General features: G+C 36.2%; 1 protein-coding gene across 3 annotated transcripts in view; it reads left to right on the top strand.

Annotated features, from left to right (window-relative positions):
- Positions 1 to 19,656, top strand: part of ATAD1 (ATPase family AAA domain containing 1) — a 95,951-nt gene that overhangs the window by 23,367 nt on the left and 52,928 nt on the right. For 2 of the 3 annotated variants that reach the window (XM_033215542.1, XM_033215551.1), the window contains exon 2: positions 3,265 to 3,439. In XM_033215542.1, coding sequence (XP_033071433.1) covers positions 3,278 to 3,439 — 162 coding nt within the window. In that variant the 5' untranslated portion in view covers positions 3,265 to 3,277. Of the gene's footprint in view, positions 1 to 3,264; positions 3,440 to 19,656 lie in introns of those variants that run through there. The other variant, XM_033215559.1, reaches the window with a different exon arrangement.

Genomic DNA, 19,656 nt, shown 5'->3' with positions numbered 1-19,656 from the left:
CTTTGTCGGCTTCCTGGTCACTGTGGGGGTTTGGGGTCGTCCCGGAAGACTTCAGAACCTGGCGAACCTAGACGCAGGCGGCTGGAATGAACCAGCTCTGATTGTCGCACGGGCGACAATCACCTTGTGCAGACTCGAAGGTGGTTCTTCAGGGCCGGGCACGCTTTCGCAGAAGATGGTGATGTTAATAATAACCTGCCCTCTTTGTGGATATTGGCAGGCCCTCATTGTCATAGGCTGTATCCGTAGGGCCTTTATGTCTGCAAAACCGGGACTTTTGAGTTTGAGAATCCGTTTGTGAAATACTGCAGTGAATTAGGAGAGAAATGCTACAGTGAATGCTATGCTATGAATGCTGTACGTGTAAATAAATTGCTCATAGATGAGGTAGTACGATTTCATAGTTTTCTACTCGGAAATGGAGAACTTAAAATGAAACGACCTGATACCATATTTGCCTAGCAAATAAGTCTAGGTTATAGTGTTTTAGGATGTTTCTTAGTTGCTTACAGCATTGTCATCGTATATGTACGTATTTGTGTATTCATTTTGTTGAACTTAATGTTTATACAGGATTGGAATACACTCTCTGCTGTTGTTTGCACATGCAGCTTTTATTGTATGTTCGCTCTAATGGTGGTGTTGCTTTAACAGCCTTACATTGCAGGTATATCAATACCGACTGAATGATACATGAGTGTACAATAAAGTATATACAGTTACAGTCTACAAAACAAGTTTCAGTTTCATTGAAGGATTTTGAAGTAATGTAAAAAGATGGACTACTATTTTACAAGTGGCCTTAGTAGACCTAAGTCTTTACTACATTAAAAATTTCAGAATTGGGAAAGATATAAACGGGTTTTGTATCTTGAACTTTTATGGGACTAAAAGTTGTTACTATCTTGATGACTGGGATGTGTGCATAACAGCCCTAATTTGTTCATGTAGTTCAATGAATATCCAATAGATGACAGTTTTATCACTCTACCCACTCTAAACAAATGAAAATATTTTACCGGAATGCCACCGCTTTTCACAGGTCAAGTTAATAAAACCCTTATCTTGTCTAAATTATTTTCACCTGTGAGTATACTCCACGTAGTGATATAACACGTTTCAACTGCGTTTTCAACTTTGTGGAATAAAGACTAGAAAAGTCAGTTTTTTTACATCCTATGAGAAGTGAAATACTGTGTAACCCGTTTTTTTTTGGAATCCATGCTGATGGAATCCTCATTGTTCCATGAGGAGAGATTTCAGTTAGTTGCCTTCTCCTGTTTGGCTTCTTTTGCTTTCTTTAGAATTAATATAATAGCCGGACAGTGTGTTCTTTGAATGAAGTGGTGATATCTTAACAATTATTGTATACCCAGTATATAGTGGGCGTCGTATATAGATGTTCAGTAAGTGCTATTTGAATGAATTAAGTCACTTAACATCCCTAGGTCAAAGTTTCTTCCTCCAAAATGAACGCTTTCAATTATTTAGTTGTTAAGTTTAAATTAAATGCAATTATTGTGAAGCGAATGGCTCCTAATAATGGAGAAATGTGGAACGTTTTGGAAATCCTTCAGAAGTCTGACAGCGACTCTGTTGGAATGATTGGGAGGTTTTCTTCAGTTACAATTTATCGGTTGAACAGATAATTTTTGAATAGCCTTTGTGTGTGGCAATTATAAAGGTCTGTTTTGTGCGTAACAGTTATAAAGGTACATAAGATATACGTCTTGTTTAAAAGGATTTAAACTCTAATTGAGTAGATATAAGGTCAATAATGATTAAAAGCAAGACTTTTTTAAGATAGTGTAATAGGGCAAAATGAATAATACAGAAAATTCATGTGATTTGAAAGGCTTTATGGAGCAGGTAAAGTTGATTTTTGAAGTTAGGATAGAATTTGACTAATTTGAGGGTGAATGAGGGTAAATGGCCCATGCAGGGTACTAGACAGATATGCTGAAGGGAAAATATGTGTGGGATTTTCAGATACTAGTGACTCCAGCTATTTAGAGTCCCTTTGAAAAGGGGTGAAAGATAAAATGCTTAAAATTGACTCTGGAGCTAGATTCTAGATTAGAATAGTTTTGAGTGCTTGGGAATCTTGGAATACTTTGGAGTCTTTTGATTAGAGAGAAGAAGTATATATCCTTGAGTGGAGGTGAGGTGTATAAAAGGAAATAAAAAATTTTGGAGCTATTCTAGAGGGAGGAAGGTGAAGAGGCTCTTTAATTTAGTAGTAGTGAGAGGAAAATTTTAGAGCTGGAAGGACTGTGGATATTTATGCAGTACCTAACTTTTATCTGTGCTGAGCCATACCAATTCTGTTTTTGTCATGTTTATATGAGTGCAAATACATATTCTCTTTTTCTTATATATTCCATAGCATTCAGCACACTCCTGTGCTGAAAGTATAATGGCATTATTTGAAGCTAAGATCCTATCTCCCAAAATGTGATAGTCATATCACCCCTAACAAGCTTATTCTTCTGAGTAGTTATTGCCGTTGACAGAGGAGTGTATGTTTTCTGTAAGCCTAGCTTTGATTGATGTAGCTGTTCAGGGATATATGCAAAAGTAGGCACATTTACCTCATTTTTTTCTCTTTAGCTTGGATGAGTGCTGTATTCTTGTAGTAGTTGTCTCAGTTCAAGATTTTTCCAAGTTCTATTGCTTCCTACTTAGCTGGGTTGTTGGGAACAATAGTGTGACTCACAAAATTTAATGCCACTTATTAATTGAGAAAATGGCATGTTTAAATTTAAGCAGGCCTTGAAAACCTTTAAAAGTAGGTGTGAGGAAAAAGTGAGTGAGTTCACAATTTGAATTTCACTCAAAAATTACCTGGTATACATTACAGTTAATAGAAGAAATTCTTATCACATTAGTATTGTCGGGCTGCCTTTCTTCAGTGGGATTAGTGTTGTAGTCGATACTTCCTAGACTCTGAAATAGTTCTTTAAAGCTGTTTGAGTAAATACCTTAAGATATTTACTCTATTTTCCAAGTAAAATGATTAATTCTACCAAATAAATCTGAGTTTCTAGTCTACTTCTAGTTTGCAAGAGGAGCTTTAAATGTGTTTGTTTACTTAACATTTAAAAATCCATTTCTCCTTAAAATGAAACACTTTGTTTAAGGTAGGTAATATTTTAATTTGACTAGAAGTTAGTTTTTGTTGCTTAGTTTAAGCTACTTTGTTAGTCTCCCAATTTTAATAAGTATAGTTATTACCTAGTGACATTTCTGTTTTTTTTTTTTAAGGTTAACAATCAAGATGGTACATGCTGAAGCCTTTTCTCGTCCTTTGAGTCGGAATGAAGTTGTTGGTTTAATTTTCCGTTTGACAATATTTGGTGCAGTGACATACTTTACTATCAAATGGATGGTAGATGCAATTGATCCAACCAGAAAGCAAAAAGTAGAAGCTCAGAAACAGGTATGATTGAAATGTCTGAAGATCATTTTTCTTGTGGCTAACAAATATTTTCCCCTCAAACTAAAAATTTGGTAGAGTTAACAAATTAATGAGAAATTCTGTAAGACTCACATGAAAATGTATTGATACTCATAGTTAATTTTATTACTCTTACAAAGTACTAGTTTATTATGACATTATTTCAAGTCATTTTTACTATATAAACAACTTATCAGACGAAGAGAAATGGAGAATAAAAATATAATATTGTGAACATCTTCATTAGAATATTTTTGTCAGCTTTCAAGGTAGGATCTAGGTAAAATTTTTTAGGTTAACCCAAAATATTTATCTTCAGTAATGATATGCCTTTTGCTGTGTATGACTTCTGAAATGTGGATAATACTGAAACATTCTTAGTCTTAAACTTATAAGCTACACTAAAATCTAATTAATGAATGACTCTAAAAGTTGTTGATTATTAATATAAGCTGTAGTTTTGAACTTTTCACCTGCTGCTTCTTGTGGTCATTTTCTTTTAAAAGTGATATATTTGGTTTCTGTTTGTCATCAAAACATAAAAACCTTAAAGGAGTCTTACACATTTTTTGTGCTGTTAGCTGACTTTTCCCTCTGGCTCCTTTTTTTAAAAACAATAATTAATAGCTAAAATATTTATATCTTATTGAATATCTTATGGTATAATAACATAATTTATCTTACAATAATTGAATAAGATATCCATGGATTTTTAGATCTGTCTTGTGAGTTGTGACAGATTTCTTCAATAAACATTTATTGAGTTCCTAGCAACTGCTTGGTACCGAAGAAAAAAGATTAATAAATCTTGTTCTGTCAAAATGCTGTAGGCTAGTGTGGGAAATAGGGATGTAAATAAATGACTGTTTTACAATGTTATGCATAGCCCTTATATCAGTAAAAAGTGAAAACCACAATTTTATAAACACTGCAGTAAGTGTATATCTGAAAGGCACTTTAGACAATTCTGAACTTTTTCCTTGAATTTTATTATAAAATAGTTGACTGAAGTCCTAGATTATATTATCAGCCTATTTGTAAATCTCTGGGAAGTCTGACCAGGGTAGATAAAAAAAAAAAAAAAAAGTAATTTGAGTGTATCCATTTGTCAACCTAGGTGTAGGTTAACACCTACACCTGAATCATGACATCCCACCTGAATCATGAAAGTCAGTTTAAGTCTGATGTAAAAATACTGTAAGTTACATCATTTCAGCATTTTAAAAAGCAGAGATGTGACTTTTAAAGATAATTTTGTCTTTTTTTCCCCTTGGCTTCTAAGAACTCCTGGAATACACATGTAGAAGACATACAGAAAGCTAAATATAGATGCTAAATACTACATGAATGAACCATCATTATTAAGCCTTCATTTAAAATTATGTGTATAGTATTCTAAATATCAGGTATATGAAGTATTAGATACTGTGTCCTTCATAGTACCCATGGTAGGGAGAAAAGATTTGTTCATGATAATATAATTGTTTTTTTGGTTTTTTTTGTTTTTTTTTTTTTTGAGACGGAGTCTCGCTCTGTGGCCCGGGCTGGAGTGCAGTGCCCGGATCTCAGCTCACTGCAAGCTCCGCCTCCCGGGTTCACGCCATTCTCCTGCCTCAGCCTCCCGAGTAGCTGGAACTACAGGCGCCCACCACCTCGTCCGGCTAGTTTTTTTGTATTTTTTAGTAGAGATGGGGTTTCACCATGTTAGCCAGGATGGTCTCGATCTTCTGACCTCGTGATCTGCCCGCCTCGGCCTCCCAAAGTGCTGGGATTACAGGCTTGAGCCACCACACCTGGCTGATAATATAAATTATAATAGTAAGTAGCATATGCCAGTTTCTTATTGAGTCATGTAGACAGAAACTGTGGCTCTTAGAGAAAATAGTAGTCACCAGTGATTGAGGTAGTTGAAGGTGGCTTCATGAAAGAGCTTGGTCTCTAGGGTCGGCAAGGACAGTTTTAAATAGAATGCTCTACTTTTTCCTTCTTTGGTCCTTTTTGTTTTGTTGGGTGGACTGAGACTGATAAAAAATACACAGCATTTTAGAAATCCATCATCAACTGAAAAGGAGGGATACTTTTTGCTCCTAGCATTATCCCATTCCACAGTAATTTACCAGTGTTTGAAACACTGAAGATGAAATGGGATTTGCTTGGCCAATGGCTATAGCCTCTTGGTTACCCCTCCTCTTCCCTTCTCTACATCTCTGGCCAACTATTAAACATGCTGTTGACTGGCCATGTGGTGGCTCATGCCTGTAATGCCACAACTTTGGGATGCTGAGACAGGCAGATCACTTGAGGTCAGGTGTTCGAGATCAGCCTGGCCAACGTGGCAAAACCCCATTCCTAATAAAAATACAAAATATTAGCCGAACATGATGTCACATGCCCAGCTGCTCAGGAGGTTGAGAATTGCTTGAACCCAGGAGGCAGAGGTTGCAGTGAGCCAAGATCACACCACTGCACTCCAGCCTGGGCAACAGAGAGAGACTCCATCTCAAAAAAAATAAAAATAAGTAAATATGCTGTTGACCAATTGAAGACTTCTGTAGGCAGTCTTAACTCATTAAATATATTCGAATGGGTGGCTGATACACAATGTTTTAAGGATAATTCACCTTATAGCAGTACATAGAAGGAACAGGAGTCAAGAGGGACTAGAAGCAAGCTCTGTTGGTGATAGACTGCAACAGTCCTGACACCCTCTTACAATAAGAGGGTGACAAAAGGAATGAAATGAGTGAAATAGACTAACACAAATGAATGCAGGAAGGACTTTGTGATGATGTGGGAAAAGAAAAAGGACATCTTAAAAATGAATCAAAGATCTGTCTGGATACCTCAAAGACTCATAATATCTTTTATACAGGTTTGGAAACTGGTAGGTAGGGCAAATTTATGAGAAGATGACGTTTGATCCAGCCATGTTGGGTTTGTGTTGGTGGGAGGAATTCAGGAGGAAATGTTCATACAGCAATTGAAGTTGCAGGTCTGAATCTCAGAAAAAAGGTCAATCCAGAGGTAAATTTCCTTGTCAGATGGTTATAAGTAGTTGGAGTTGTTAAAGCAGTGAGTCTCACCTAGGATAGAGTAGGCCATATGGTTATTCCTGTATGCGTATATATCATTTGTAGGACTTTTCCCAAACCATTCCCCATCTCCCCTCACCATCATCAAGATGTATACATATATTTTTTTGAGAAATTCTAATGTAATTGTCACTATAATAAATAGTAATTACTATACTAAGAGTGACGAAGTCTCCAAAGGGGATGGTATAATGCACCATAATTGGTAAGCTGAAGAGTAAGCCTTGATACATTTCCTTCATTTAGGGTGTAGAAAGATGATGTGCAGCCAGTGAAGAATGAATAGGTCAAATGGGTAACAAGGTACCTGGCCTGACTCCTGCTGAAAACAGCTAAACAAGCTTGATAATTTTTTTAAAATCTTGTTTTATTTATTTATTTTTGAGACGGAGTCTTGCTCTGTTGCACAGGCTGGAGTGCAGTGGCACAATCTCAGCTCACTGCGCCCTGCTCCTCCCTGGTTCAAGCAATTCTCCCGCCTAAGCCTCCGGAGTAGCTGGGATTACAGATGCATGCCACCACACCCAGCTAATTTTTGTATTTTTAGTAGAGATGGGGTATCACCATGTTGGCCAGGCTGGTCTCGAACTCCTGACCTCAAGTGATCTGCCTGCCTTGGCCTCCCAAAGTGCTGAAATTACAAGTGTGGGCCACCGCACCTGGCCTAAAAATCTTAAAGGCATTCATAAACTATCAACAAAGTAAAGAATACAGGTTGAAAACTTAAGACAAAAATTTCAGAAAGATAAGGTGAGCTTGATTGCCAGCCTTTACCTTGAGGGAATTTGCTGAATTCTGTTTTTATGATTTCAGAGGGGCTCAGTATACAAAACACAGAGCCAGTCTAAGGTAGGCAGTCTCATAGATGATACTCCAATAAATCTAGAACCCCAAAAGGCTATCTGTAGTATTTCAACTAAAGATAAAGACATAATGTTTTAAAGATGAATAGTTTAAAGAGAGAAATTTAAGCCATATGCTGGGCGAGGTAACACATCTAAAACGTAGATACAGAAAGGTTGAAAGTAAAAAGATGGAAAATGCATATACCACACAAATATAAGAAGAAAGCTGACTGGGCAAAAAGAAATTGTGAGGCAAAGATACTGGAGAAAATGTTTGCTAAATAAATGATGAAAGATTTCAGTTCACCAATAAATATAACATTTCTATTTGTGTGTAACTATTGATGTAGCCTCAAAGTATATAAAGCAAAAATATGATAGAACTACATGGAAAAATAGACATCTCCATTAACATAGTGAGAGATTTTTAACACCTAATAATTGTTCAGATTTTTTTAAAATTAAGGATATAGAAGATTTAAATAAAAAATGGACACATATAGTATATTGTGCCGAAATAAATGCAAAATGCATATCTCAAGCACATATGATTTGTGAAAATAAACCAAATGCTAGATAATAAAGCAAATCTCAAGTTTCATAGTATCGCTACCAATACTATGTACTGCTATGGTACAATACAGTAGAGATCATTAGGAAAATAAGTTTGGAAAGTAGGAAATATTTTAAAATGACTCCTGGGTAAAACACATAATAATGAAATGAATGGAAATAATAACATAGGTTATTGAAATAGAAAGTGAATATACAGTACAGAAAAATTAATAAAACCCCAAATTGGTTTTTTGAAAAGACATTAAATCAAGACTTTCAAACTGACAAGAAAAAAGTTACCAATAAAATGCCACCTGGAACAAAAAAGGCCTAATATTGCTGCAGATGTTAAAAATAAGGGCCAGGCACAGTGACTTACACCTGTAATCCTAGCACTTTGAGATGCTGAGGTGGGTAGATCATCTGAGGTCAGGAGTTCGAGACCAGCCTGGCCAACATTGTGAAACCCTGTCTCTACCAAAAATACAAAATTAGCGGGGCGTGGTGGCACGTGCCTGTAGTCCCAGTTACTCGAGAGGCTGAGACAGGAGAATCGCTTGAACCCAGGAGGCGGAGGTTGCAGTGAGCCATGATTGCGAGTACAGCACCAGGCTGTACTCCAGCCTGGCAACAAGAGCGAAACTCTGTCTCAAAAAAAAAAAAAAAAAATTGAATGAATAAACAAAACTCTGTCTCAAAAAAAAATAATAAATAAATAAAATAAGGACTGTTAATAACTATAGTTGGCCCTTGAACAACAAACAGCGTGTTTAAACTGTGTAGGTCCACTCATAAGCAGATTTTTTTTTTAAATGAAAGTTAAAATGAGTGTGCCCGTCTCTCCTGCCACTCCCTCCACCTTCACCTCTTTTAACTCTGCCAACCTGAGAAAGACCAACCTCTCTTCCTCACGCTACTCAACATGAAGACGACAAGGATGAAGTTAATGTATTTCCCTTTATGATTTTTTAAATAACATACTTTCTCTAGATTATTTTATTGCAAGAATACAGGATACAAACTATGTTATTAACTGTTTCTGTTAGTGATAAGGTCAACAGTAAGCTATTTTAGTAGTTCAGTTTTGGGAGAGTCAAAAGTTCTATAGGGATTTCTGAGTGTGGTGGGGTCAGCATCCCAGTCCCTGTGTTGTGTAAGGGTGAACAGTATATTGATAAATTTGAGAATTTAGGTATGGACAAACCCTTAGAAAAATAGGCATTTCTAAAACTGCCTTAAGAAGAAATAGAATACATGGTTAGTTCCATAACTATGAAATAATAGTGAAAATATCTTTTTATAAAGAAAATTTCAAGCCCATAGAACTTTATAGCAAATTCTGCCAGTATTTAAGGAACAAATTAATAATAACCAATTTATGCAAATTCTTCTAGAATATAGAAAGAATATAGAAAGGGAACACATAACCTTTTTGTGAGGCTAGCATAACTACAATTCCACAACCTATAGTAGTCTGTAATTTCTCTCTCTCCCTTCTAAATTGGTATAAGAATCTTAAATGTTAGCAAATTAAATTCAGCAATATAGAAAACATACAATGCAGGCAGTTGGATTTATCCCAGGAGTTTAAGGCTGGCTTCATTATGGGATGGGAAATCAATATAATATGCAACATTAACAGATTAAAGAATAAAACATATATGATTCAATCAATGCAGAAAAGGCCTTAAGCATTCGTTCATGGGTTTAGAAAAGCTCTTAATAAAATGGGAACAGAAGATAGTGTTATTTTTTGTTTTTTGTGTTTCTTTTAGAAGGAGCCTTGCTCTGTCCCCCAGGCTGAAGTACAGTGGCACGATCTCAGCTCACTACAACCTCTGCCTCCCGGGTTCAGGCAATCTTTAACTTGATAAAATGAATTTACTAAAACAAATGTATTTTATAGTGAAAAATTGGAAACATTTTCTTTATGATTAGGAGCAAGCCTGTTGTCTTTCATTACTTTTCATTACTTTTTTTTTTTTTGGCTTTCCTTCGTTGTCATTACTTCTGTCGTTAACATTTTACTGAGTAACTAGCCACTGCCTAAGTCAAAAAGGTAGGGATTAGAAAAGAAAAACTAAACAGTCATTATTCATGGATAATATGATAATCTACATAGAAAGCCAAAGAATGTCTACTAGCTATCAGGATTAATGAGAGTTTGATGGGTTTGCTGGATTTAAAATCAGTATACAAAATCAGCTGTTTCTGTATATCTGCCATGTTTTAAAATGTCATTTAAAAAAAGATTATATAGTAGCATCAAAAATAAAAAACAACGGACAAACATAAGACATACAACACATTCATAGAGAAAATTATAAAACTGTTGAAAGTTTAGTTAAATTCAACATCAGTTAAAAAAATACTGGCAGATTTTCGTTTTGTTGTATTTTTTCCCGAACTTCATGTGGAAGAACAAAAGTCTATAAATAGGGAAGGTAATCCTAAAACACAAAGTTTTATTTAACTACTTTGTGACTTGAGTTTTCTTATCTGTAAAAGTAGTAATAGCACTTACCTTGTTGGGTTGCTATAGGAATTAAATATATAATGTAAAATATAACAGTGCTGCATAAGTGTTTCCTATTATTTTTATAACTTAAAGATTTGTACTGAGGACATATACATAGGATGCATATGAATCAGTAAGAAAAAAATAACAGAAAAATGGGCAAAGAAACTTAAATAGGCACATTAAAAAAGAACACTCTCCAGGGATCAATAAACATATGAAGAGTTGCACAAACTGATTAGGAATCAAAGAAATGCAAATTAAAGTCAAATTGAGATACCTTTTCACCCCTGCCAAGTTGTAAAATTTTAAGTCTGTCAATAACATGTGCTTCAGAGAATGTGGAACAGTAGGAACAAAAGTATTGCTGTTGGGAATATGAATTAGTATAACCATTTTGAAAGATAGTTTGGCGTTATCTAGTAAAGTTGAAAATGTGCATAGGCAATGACTCAAAAGTTTTATTGTGGGCATATATCCAAGAACCAGGAGATATATGCAAGAGTGCTCATAGCAGCTCTGCTTGTAATAGAGAAAAGCAGAAACCAATCGGAATATTAGTATAAATGTTGGTATATGCACATACAGGAGAAGAAAAACACTTTTCCTTCTACCCTTCTGAATTATCATTTGGGCCTCTATAACAAAAGATAGATAAATAAGAGAAAAACAAACAAGTTTATTAACATGTATCAAACATGCAACCTATAGGAGTACCAGAGATGCGTAACTCAAAAGTTTGATTAGAACTTGAGTGTATATAGTATCTTGGCAAAGAAACAAATTTTTAAAGAAGTGATCAGACAAAAGAAAAGGACCTTGAGTCTCTAGGGGCAGCAAACTGTGGGAAACTGATGGTAGATGAAGACTAGTTATTAAAGTTTGTTATGTAGATTCCTCTGGCTGTCTAAAGTTGTTTCCTTTGATTAACTTTTGTCCTTCCTGGTAAAGAGAAGAGGAGGGACACCTTTGTGAATTTACTGCTTCTAGGCAAGAAGGGGTAGGGCAGACAGCTTTTCTTATATCTGTTTTTTTCTAAGTTTCCCTCAACTCAAAATAATTCTTATGCCAGAGTGACATACTTCGGTCTACACATGCCAGAGCATAATACTAAGCAGAGAAAAGTGAACGAAATACAGATGCTCAACAACTCTAAGAAATGAGACGAAAACGTCACAGAAGAGTACTTAGAGTGTGATCCCATGTAGACATTCTGAAACATGTAAAACTAAACTGTAGAGAATCAAACATATGGTTAAGTTAAAGAAAAGCACAAGATGATTTCAATTTAGGATTGTGATTTTTTTTTTCTGGAAGACAAGAGAAGATCTGTATTTGAAGAGGGCCTCACAGAAGGGCTTGAAAGATAATGATAATGTTCTCGTTCTTAAACCTGGATTGGTGTTGATTATATTGTGCTTCTTTATACCTCATCTAAATAGTCTTAAGATATTATTTTATCTACCTAGTTATTAGTAAAAGCACTGTAAGAACTTAAAAAAAAATGACCAGAGGAGTGAGAATAAAACCAAGATAATGTTTAGGGTACTGGTTATAGTCTTTTCTACCTGAATACACCTGAAGTATACAGAGTGCTACAGACAGTCATAGTGGTTCACTGTGGCAGTGATTGTCAACTGAAACACTGTGTTCGGCAAAGAAATAATCAAAATTTGGGGAAGTTGGTGGGGTGGCAAATAAAATTTTTTAAAACCTCAAAGATTATTCGGTTATACCTCTTCTCACTTCTTTCCCACTGTCTGGGGAATCACTTGCATAAAGTCACCATAGCCAAAGAAGGAGAAAGTTGCAAAAGAGAATTGATTGTAAACGTGTTATAGAATGGTCAAGGAGAAGAAGAGGTCATGAGGAATATGATCTAAGAAAGTGATCAGTAATTTAGTGAAATCTTTAAGCTTGGAGAGAGTAATTTCCATTTGGTCGAGGCAGCAAGTATAATTTGAAGTAAAAGAATAAGGTCATTCTAGAGTTGGGGGAAAAGAAGGGAAAAAAAGGAAAAAGGTTGGCAGAGAAGGAGGAGGTAGAGAGGGGCTGCCTAAGAGGATATGTAATAGGTGGAGGAGGGTCCCAGAAGAATCAGTAGGGGTTGTGGTAAGTAGTTAAGGGAACATTTTTAGGGTTAGAGTTGTTTTATTTTTAGTATGATGAAGGGGAGAGATTGTGATTAAAAGTGAGTAGTGGAGGAGGTTGGGGGCTTATTTAGGTAAATATGTCATCAGTATTTAATGAGATTAAATCATTGTGGATTTTGAAACATTAGGGCATGGTTGAAGAAAGTATGAATTTATTGGGAACTCAATTGTTTTGTTACTATTCTGAAGCGTCACTCAGCAACTTGGTGGCAGATAGAGTGAATGGTAGTGTTCAATCTGCATTAGGGATGGAGCTGACTAGTATAACAAGAAATGTAAGGATTTCTAAAGAGCACATCATTGAAATGATGACTGTGTGATTCAGGCCATTTAGAAAGTTAAGTATTACCAGATGGGGGATAATTTAGTTGGAGAATAAAAAAGAATTAAAGAATTAGAATACACATTAAGGATAAGGATCAGATGTGAATGTGGGAGGAGGAAGGTGTGACTTCTATGGTCAGAATGACAGAGCATTGAATCTAAAAGCTTAGATGTAGAACACTTTGAGTTTACCAGATAATCAGTGGGCCCCATGTGATTTTAAAGGCATTAGGATTTTGAGATGAGAGGTAGAAGATGACATAGTTGCATCAAATCAGAAACATATCCTAGAAGTATACTGTTATGTTGGATTAAACAATATATTTGTAAATTTCTAGACTTGAAGCCAGGAAAACCTTCAGCTTGTGAAAGGTAGGAGATTTAATTGGTAATAAGAGAGGAGATGGTTTCAACGTGGCGTTGTACAGGGACTGGGATTGTTCTGGGCACAAACTGTTGCTTGGATCATATTTAGATGTAGTAGAAGAGTTTTGATAAGCTATGTTTTTGATGAAAGGGTGGGTTAATTGAGATGTGTACTCTAATAGATTTAAAGTGCAGGATGAATATATGTTAACTGTCTTGGGAATTTATAAATACAGTATTTTGTTCAGTACGTTAATTAGACTATACAGGCTGGGCGTGGTGGCTCACACCTGTAATCCCAGCACTTTGGGAAGCTGAGGCAGGTGGATCACGTGAGGTCAGGAATTCAAGACCAGCCTGGCCAAGATGACAAAACCTTGTCTCTACTAAAAATACAAAAATTAGCTGGACATGGTAGTGGGTGCCTGTAGTCCCATGTACCTGGGAGACTAAGGCAGGAGAATTGCTTAAACCCTAGTGGCGGAGGTTGCAGTGAGCTGAGATCTCACCATTGCATTCCAGCCTGGGCGACAGAGTAAGACCCTATCTCAAAATAATAATAATGAAACTATTTACTTTTCTTGAAATTGTGGTTTAGTAGTCAAGGGCCAGGAAAGATTTCATACACAGAGTTAAACACAGAAAGTGACATGCTATGACCTTAATTATTTAACTTAATGTCTTTCTATTTTTAGTCCTATCATTACACTAGTCTTGAAAACTATTTCTGTTATTTTGAGAGAAGTAAGAGCTGAAGTATTCTGTGAAGGAGTAGTATACTGAAAAAACTTTAAAAACCTGGAACTCTCAACGGCCAGGAATTTTAAGAGCGTCTATCACAGAATGCCAACTTGAAAGAGCTAACATTAGTTAACCCCAGAAAGCTGTTGTGAACTCCATTGCCAGTCAAGTGGCTTTTAAACCCAAGATATACTGGAGCTGAGTCTTATAAAACTGAGAAGCTGAAGTAAATAAAATTGAGATAGGAGTCAGTAAGGAACAAGCAGTTAGGGCAGTTAGTGTTGCCTAGGTAGTAAGGGAGTAGATAGAAGTGATGAGGAAAGAAGAGCAATAGAAGCTGGAAATCAAAGGAGAAAAATCTCTGCAGTGTTGTTTTCAACACAAGCATAGTAGAAGAGCACCATAGTACTGGGAACCCCAAATATCTGAGACAGGTCTCAGTTAATTTAGAAAGTTTATTTGCCAAGGTGGAGGACATGCACCCATGACACAGCCTCAGGAGGTCCTGATGACATCTGCCCAAGGTGTTCAGAGCACAGTTTGGTTTTATACATTTTAGGGAGACATGAGATATCAGTTAGCATATGTAAAATGAATATTGGTTCGGTCCAGCTTGAAGCAAAGGTGAGGCAACCTGAAGCCAGGAGGAGACTTGCAGATCATAGGTAAATTAAGAGACCAGTGGTTGCATTCTTTTGAGTTTCTGATTAGCCTCTCCAAAAGAGGCAATCAGATATGCATTTATCTCAGCAGAGGGGTGACTTTGAATAGAATGGAAGGCAGGTTTGCCCTAAGCAATTCCCAGCTTGACTTTTCCCTTTGGCTTAGTGATTTGGGGTCTGCAAGATTTATTTTCCTTTCACATTTCCTCCCTTTTCTTTTTAAAAATCTTTTGAAGAAAGCATATTTAGAAGAAAATGAATCTCTAGTCTCAAGTTTCATCTGATCTCTCATGGCTAGGATGGTTTATTCCTTGACGGGTAGGTCTGAGTTACTAGGAAAGCTCATTTTTAGCAGGTTGTGAAGTCTCATGTCATTTGAAGAGAAAATAGGGGGAAGAAGGGAGAAAACCAACAACAAACGAAAAACAAATCCTGGAAAATGTATATAGGCCACATTACCTGAAGCCCATGCGTCCGTAGACAGGTATGAAAGTGGCGGCCGGGCGCGGTGGCTCAAGCCTGTAATCCCAGCACTTTGGGAGGCCGAGACGGGCGGATCACAAGGTCAGGAGATAGAGACCATCCTGGCGAACACGGTGAAACCCCATCTCTACTAAAAAAAATACAAAAAACTAGCCGGGCGAGGTGGCGGGCTCCTGTAGTCCCAGCTACTTGGAAGGCTGAGGCAGGAGAATGGCGTAAACCCAGGAGGCGGAGCTTGCAGTGAGCTGAGATCCGGCCACTGCACTCCAGCCTGGGCGACAGAGCGAGACTCCGTCTCAAAAAAATAAATAAATAAATAAAGTGGCTTATGTGTGTTGAGTTGCTGTTCTGTTCTTCTGAAGTTTAACAGTCTAGCTTCAGTTCTTAGGGCATTAAGAAAGCACAGCTTAGTTTTCAGTGACTCCAAATTAGGAAAAATGGTGGAAAAAAGAAGGGAAAGAAACTGAAAACATTATTTTGAAGACTTGTAGCCAAGAAAAGTTTGAATTTGGTCTCAACTATAGAAAATAATAAATTTGAAAAACATTAGGCAGGACTAGAATCTAACAACAAGTATACTATAGTTTTTGAAACATAATTTTTCTGTCTCCAGTGTCTCATTTTCACTAAGGACAAATTATGGTAGGACTGATTTGCTTTCTTATGCTTGGCCTGATTATTTGTATATAGTGCAGCAAGAATAATTATTTTGTTACATAGGCCTTTTTTTTTTTTTCTTTCGAGACACAGTCTTGCTCTATTACCCAGGCTGGAGTGTGGTGGCGGGATCTCGGGGGTGATCTGCCTGCCCTGGCCTCCCAAAGTGCTGGGATTACAGGCATGAGCCACCTTGCCCTGCCTACATAGGCTTTTAAATTTGGCTTTGATGGAACTTTGTTCCATAGAAATAATCTCAGGTAAGACTTTTTTAAAGCCAAGCCCAGCCATGGATTTGTACCATCAGATACCTGTGAATTGGATGAATTCCTCTCCTTTTGATTCCAAGATAAACGTGGGGCTCCTGGGCCTGTCAGAAAGTGACATTCTTTACTTACCACAGGTCAGAAACCCTGTACAGGGACTGTGTAGACAAGGTATGAGGCCAGTTTTCCCAAGGGGCTTTTATTGGCTATGTAAGTCAAGTTTGATTACTTAAAGGAAAGCACACCATTCCAATCAAAGCCTTGGTAAAATAACTAGTTTCTCCAATTGTGTCCTTTTACAAATGAAAACAGATTCTGACTGCACTTACGCAAATAACTGTATTGCTGTAAGTTAAGAATACCCGGCCGGGCGCGGTGGCTCAAGCCTGTAATCCTAGCACTTTGGGAGGCTGAGACGGGTGGATCACAAGGTCAGGAGATCGAGACCACCCTGGCTAATACGGTGAAACCCCGTCTCTACTAAGAATACAAAAAATTAGCCGGGCGACGAGGCGGGCACCTGTAGTCCCAGCTACTTGGGAGGCGGAGGCAGGAGAATGGCCTAAACTTGGGAGGCGGAGCTTGCAGTGAGCTGAGATCCAGCCACTGCACTCCAGCCTGGGCGACAGAGCCAGACTCCGTCTCGAAAAAAAAAAAAAAAAAAGAATACTCACAAATAGTTTCTAATCTGGAGAAATCAGGTAAAGAGAAACAAATATGCTCCAAATTTTGTTCATAGGAGTCTACTAAATTGTTAGAAGCTGTCAATAGTGCAAAAGAAAAGTTTCTTTGAAAAAAACAAAAGGATCAGCAACATTTTAAGCAAAAAGTCAAAAAGATAACTTCAGTCTTCTGTTAGTTCAGTCCATGCAGTTAATTCCTGTTCTGCTTGATATTCATGGACCTTTCAGCTCTCTGTGAGTCCTGAAAGTTTTTCTTCTATTCTAATGTCACAGTCTTCAATCAGAAACATGCATTCAAGAGCACCCATTAGAGTTTTATAGCTGATTATAAAACCACATTCTAAAGAGGACCAAAAGAAGGTAACAGTTGTCCATGGATGACAAAAGTTTTAGGGTAGCCATAGTCAAAGACACAGTTGACAAGGAAATTTGTTACCTCTGTGGCACACAATAATTAAAATTATTATTGATGATGTACATTAAGTCATAGCAGAATTATAGGAGTTTCTCATAATTTTGGAACACAAACTAATAACACCTCTACAAATACAGACCAGGAAAACGAAATACCATTTCTTATTTGACAATGTTTCCTGTATGATTTTTTTTTACTAAATAAGCCAGATTATGTCATTTTTGGGACTTCATGGAACCTAATGTCTTAAGGGATTAATTAGGTCAAAAAAAGACATAATTTATCATTTGATTTTGGAAAGTTTGTCAAATATCAAAGGTTTAAAAAACTTGATATTACATACAGGTCGTTGTAAAATAAGTCATTCATTTCAAAATGATAACTCAAAAAAAGGTGAAAAACTTCTTTCTTTGAGAGAGGAGACTGACTTCTCCAAACAATAAGCCCTAATATAAACAGCATGAAGCCAATTCAATTTGTTTTTAAATGTTTATAAACAGTCTCCAAAATTTTAATCTTGACCATAAGATATAACTTCCATAAGCCTTTCACAGTTTTTATAACCTTTATTAAGGAGTCAGTTAATGCTTCAACAAAAACCTTCTTAATCTGACACAGGGACCCATATGTTTTGCATTAATGTGCCTTTGATATGAATGATTATAGAGAAATTGAACTTATTTTCTCTCTCAAAATTGGCCCTTCCAATTTCACATGCCCGCCTCTTCTGTGATAGTCCCTGGGCCTTGAGGAGTTGAATAGCTTTAATTTCTGGCCTTGTGTTTCAGAATTGCAGTTTATTTTGATTGGCATTTTCTACAGAGCCTGAAGATGAGCTTTAATTGCTGTCGGTGTTTACGATTTAGCAGGACTTGAGTGTCCTTTTTAGGCCCAGAAGTCAAAGCCATGTAACTCAATGGCACAGGTACTTTGAACATATAGAAAGATACATGAATGTTAATAACCTTAATTAAAAAATTTTTTAAATTTCAGTTTTTTCCCCAAGCAAACCAAGCTTAATCATAATGGCATAGAATTGTTTAGATAAACTGTAAAATCTGTTAGACCAGTTACTAAAAGGCAACAGAAAAGTCCTGCACTGCCACAATATTATGTTGGAAGAAAACATTTCCTTTGGACATTCATGAAAACATTGTTAGCATCAGGCCATAACAAACAGAACTCAAGGAAAAAAACTTGTATGAGCTGAAAATAAGTTGAAAGAGAGTGTTACAATTTCACACCCTTTAAAAGGGGAGAGAAAACTGAAAATGGCGAGATGCAATAAAAGTTGAAGTTTGGGTTAGAAAAAAATTAAAATCTCTTGTAATTTATTAAGAGTAAATCAGTCCCTTAAGAAAATTTCATTGTTTTAACCAGTGATTTAATGTTTCTATCTATATGTATATATTTTTACATCAAGTCCAATCATCTCTAGAAAGACCATTTTAATTTCCCTTTAATTATATAAAAGTTTTTTTGTTTGTTTTTAAAATAAATCCTTTTATTATGACTTAGACCATTCATGATATGCTTGGACTCTGTGGTTTGTCCTGACCATCCTCTTTCTTAACCAGTCGTTTTATTGTAGGACTAAATTTACCATATAAGATACTTCTTTTTAAGCTTTCTTACCAAAAAAACCTCTTTATTTTTACACCTTTCTTTGCATGCCTCTTACTTCCTGGTTCCTTTTACCTTCTTTTATACATGACCTAAATAAGCTTTGAATTAGTCAAAAATTGTTCACCTTTTTAAGAAGGGCACACTTTTTTTTAGAAAGAATGTTTTTCTACAATATATTTTATTGAAATATCTATTATTTAGTATAACTTTAGATTCTAAATTATGATGAGTTTGTCTACAATTATCCCATTGCATTTACCTAATTATTTTAATTGTTTACCTACATTATTTATAAAAACTGCAATAGTCATCATTTAAAGTTACAGAACCGCCATTGCAAAATTATAACTGAGACAGTGAAAAAGATCTGACCTAACTCACTCCATCTTGCATCTAACCTCCAAGCTGTCCTCGTTCATTCCTGGGCATAGGCCGAACTAACTTTGGGAGGAACTTCGTTTATAGTTGAGCTTTGAAACAAAGGCACTAACAACCTTTTCCCAGAACAAATCTTACTGCCTATGGACTAGATCACCTAAAGCCACAAGATTAGAAGTTATGATAATCTGACTAACTTCAAGATGTAGCTATTTTCATTTAACTAATATCAATGTCTTATTTATTAACAATTACGCAAGAGGAGATCATTCTGTTTGGGACTGGGTTTATGGTTTTTAATCCCTATGCCAAATTTTGACACTTTGATAGTATTTTGCAGGGATAAGTATGAAATTGCTTGATTAATAAATGGGAACAAAAATATATGTTGGCAATTCTTAAGACATTTCTAATATTACTTTACCAGTAATTTTA

Source organism: Trachypithecus francoisi, unplaced genomic scaffold (assembly GCF_009764315.1).
Source record: "Trachypithecus francoisi isolate TF-2019V2 unplaced genomic scaffold, Tfra_2.0 Contig00586, whole genome shotgun sequence".
In the NCBI taxonomy this organism is placed as follows: domain Eukaryota; kingdom Metazoa; phylum Chordata; class Mammalia; order Primates; family Cercopithecidae; genus Trachypithecus; species Trachypithecus francoisi.
This window is presented reverse-complemented; position numbering and strand designations above follow the sequence as displayed.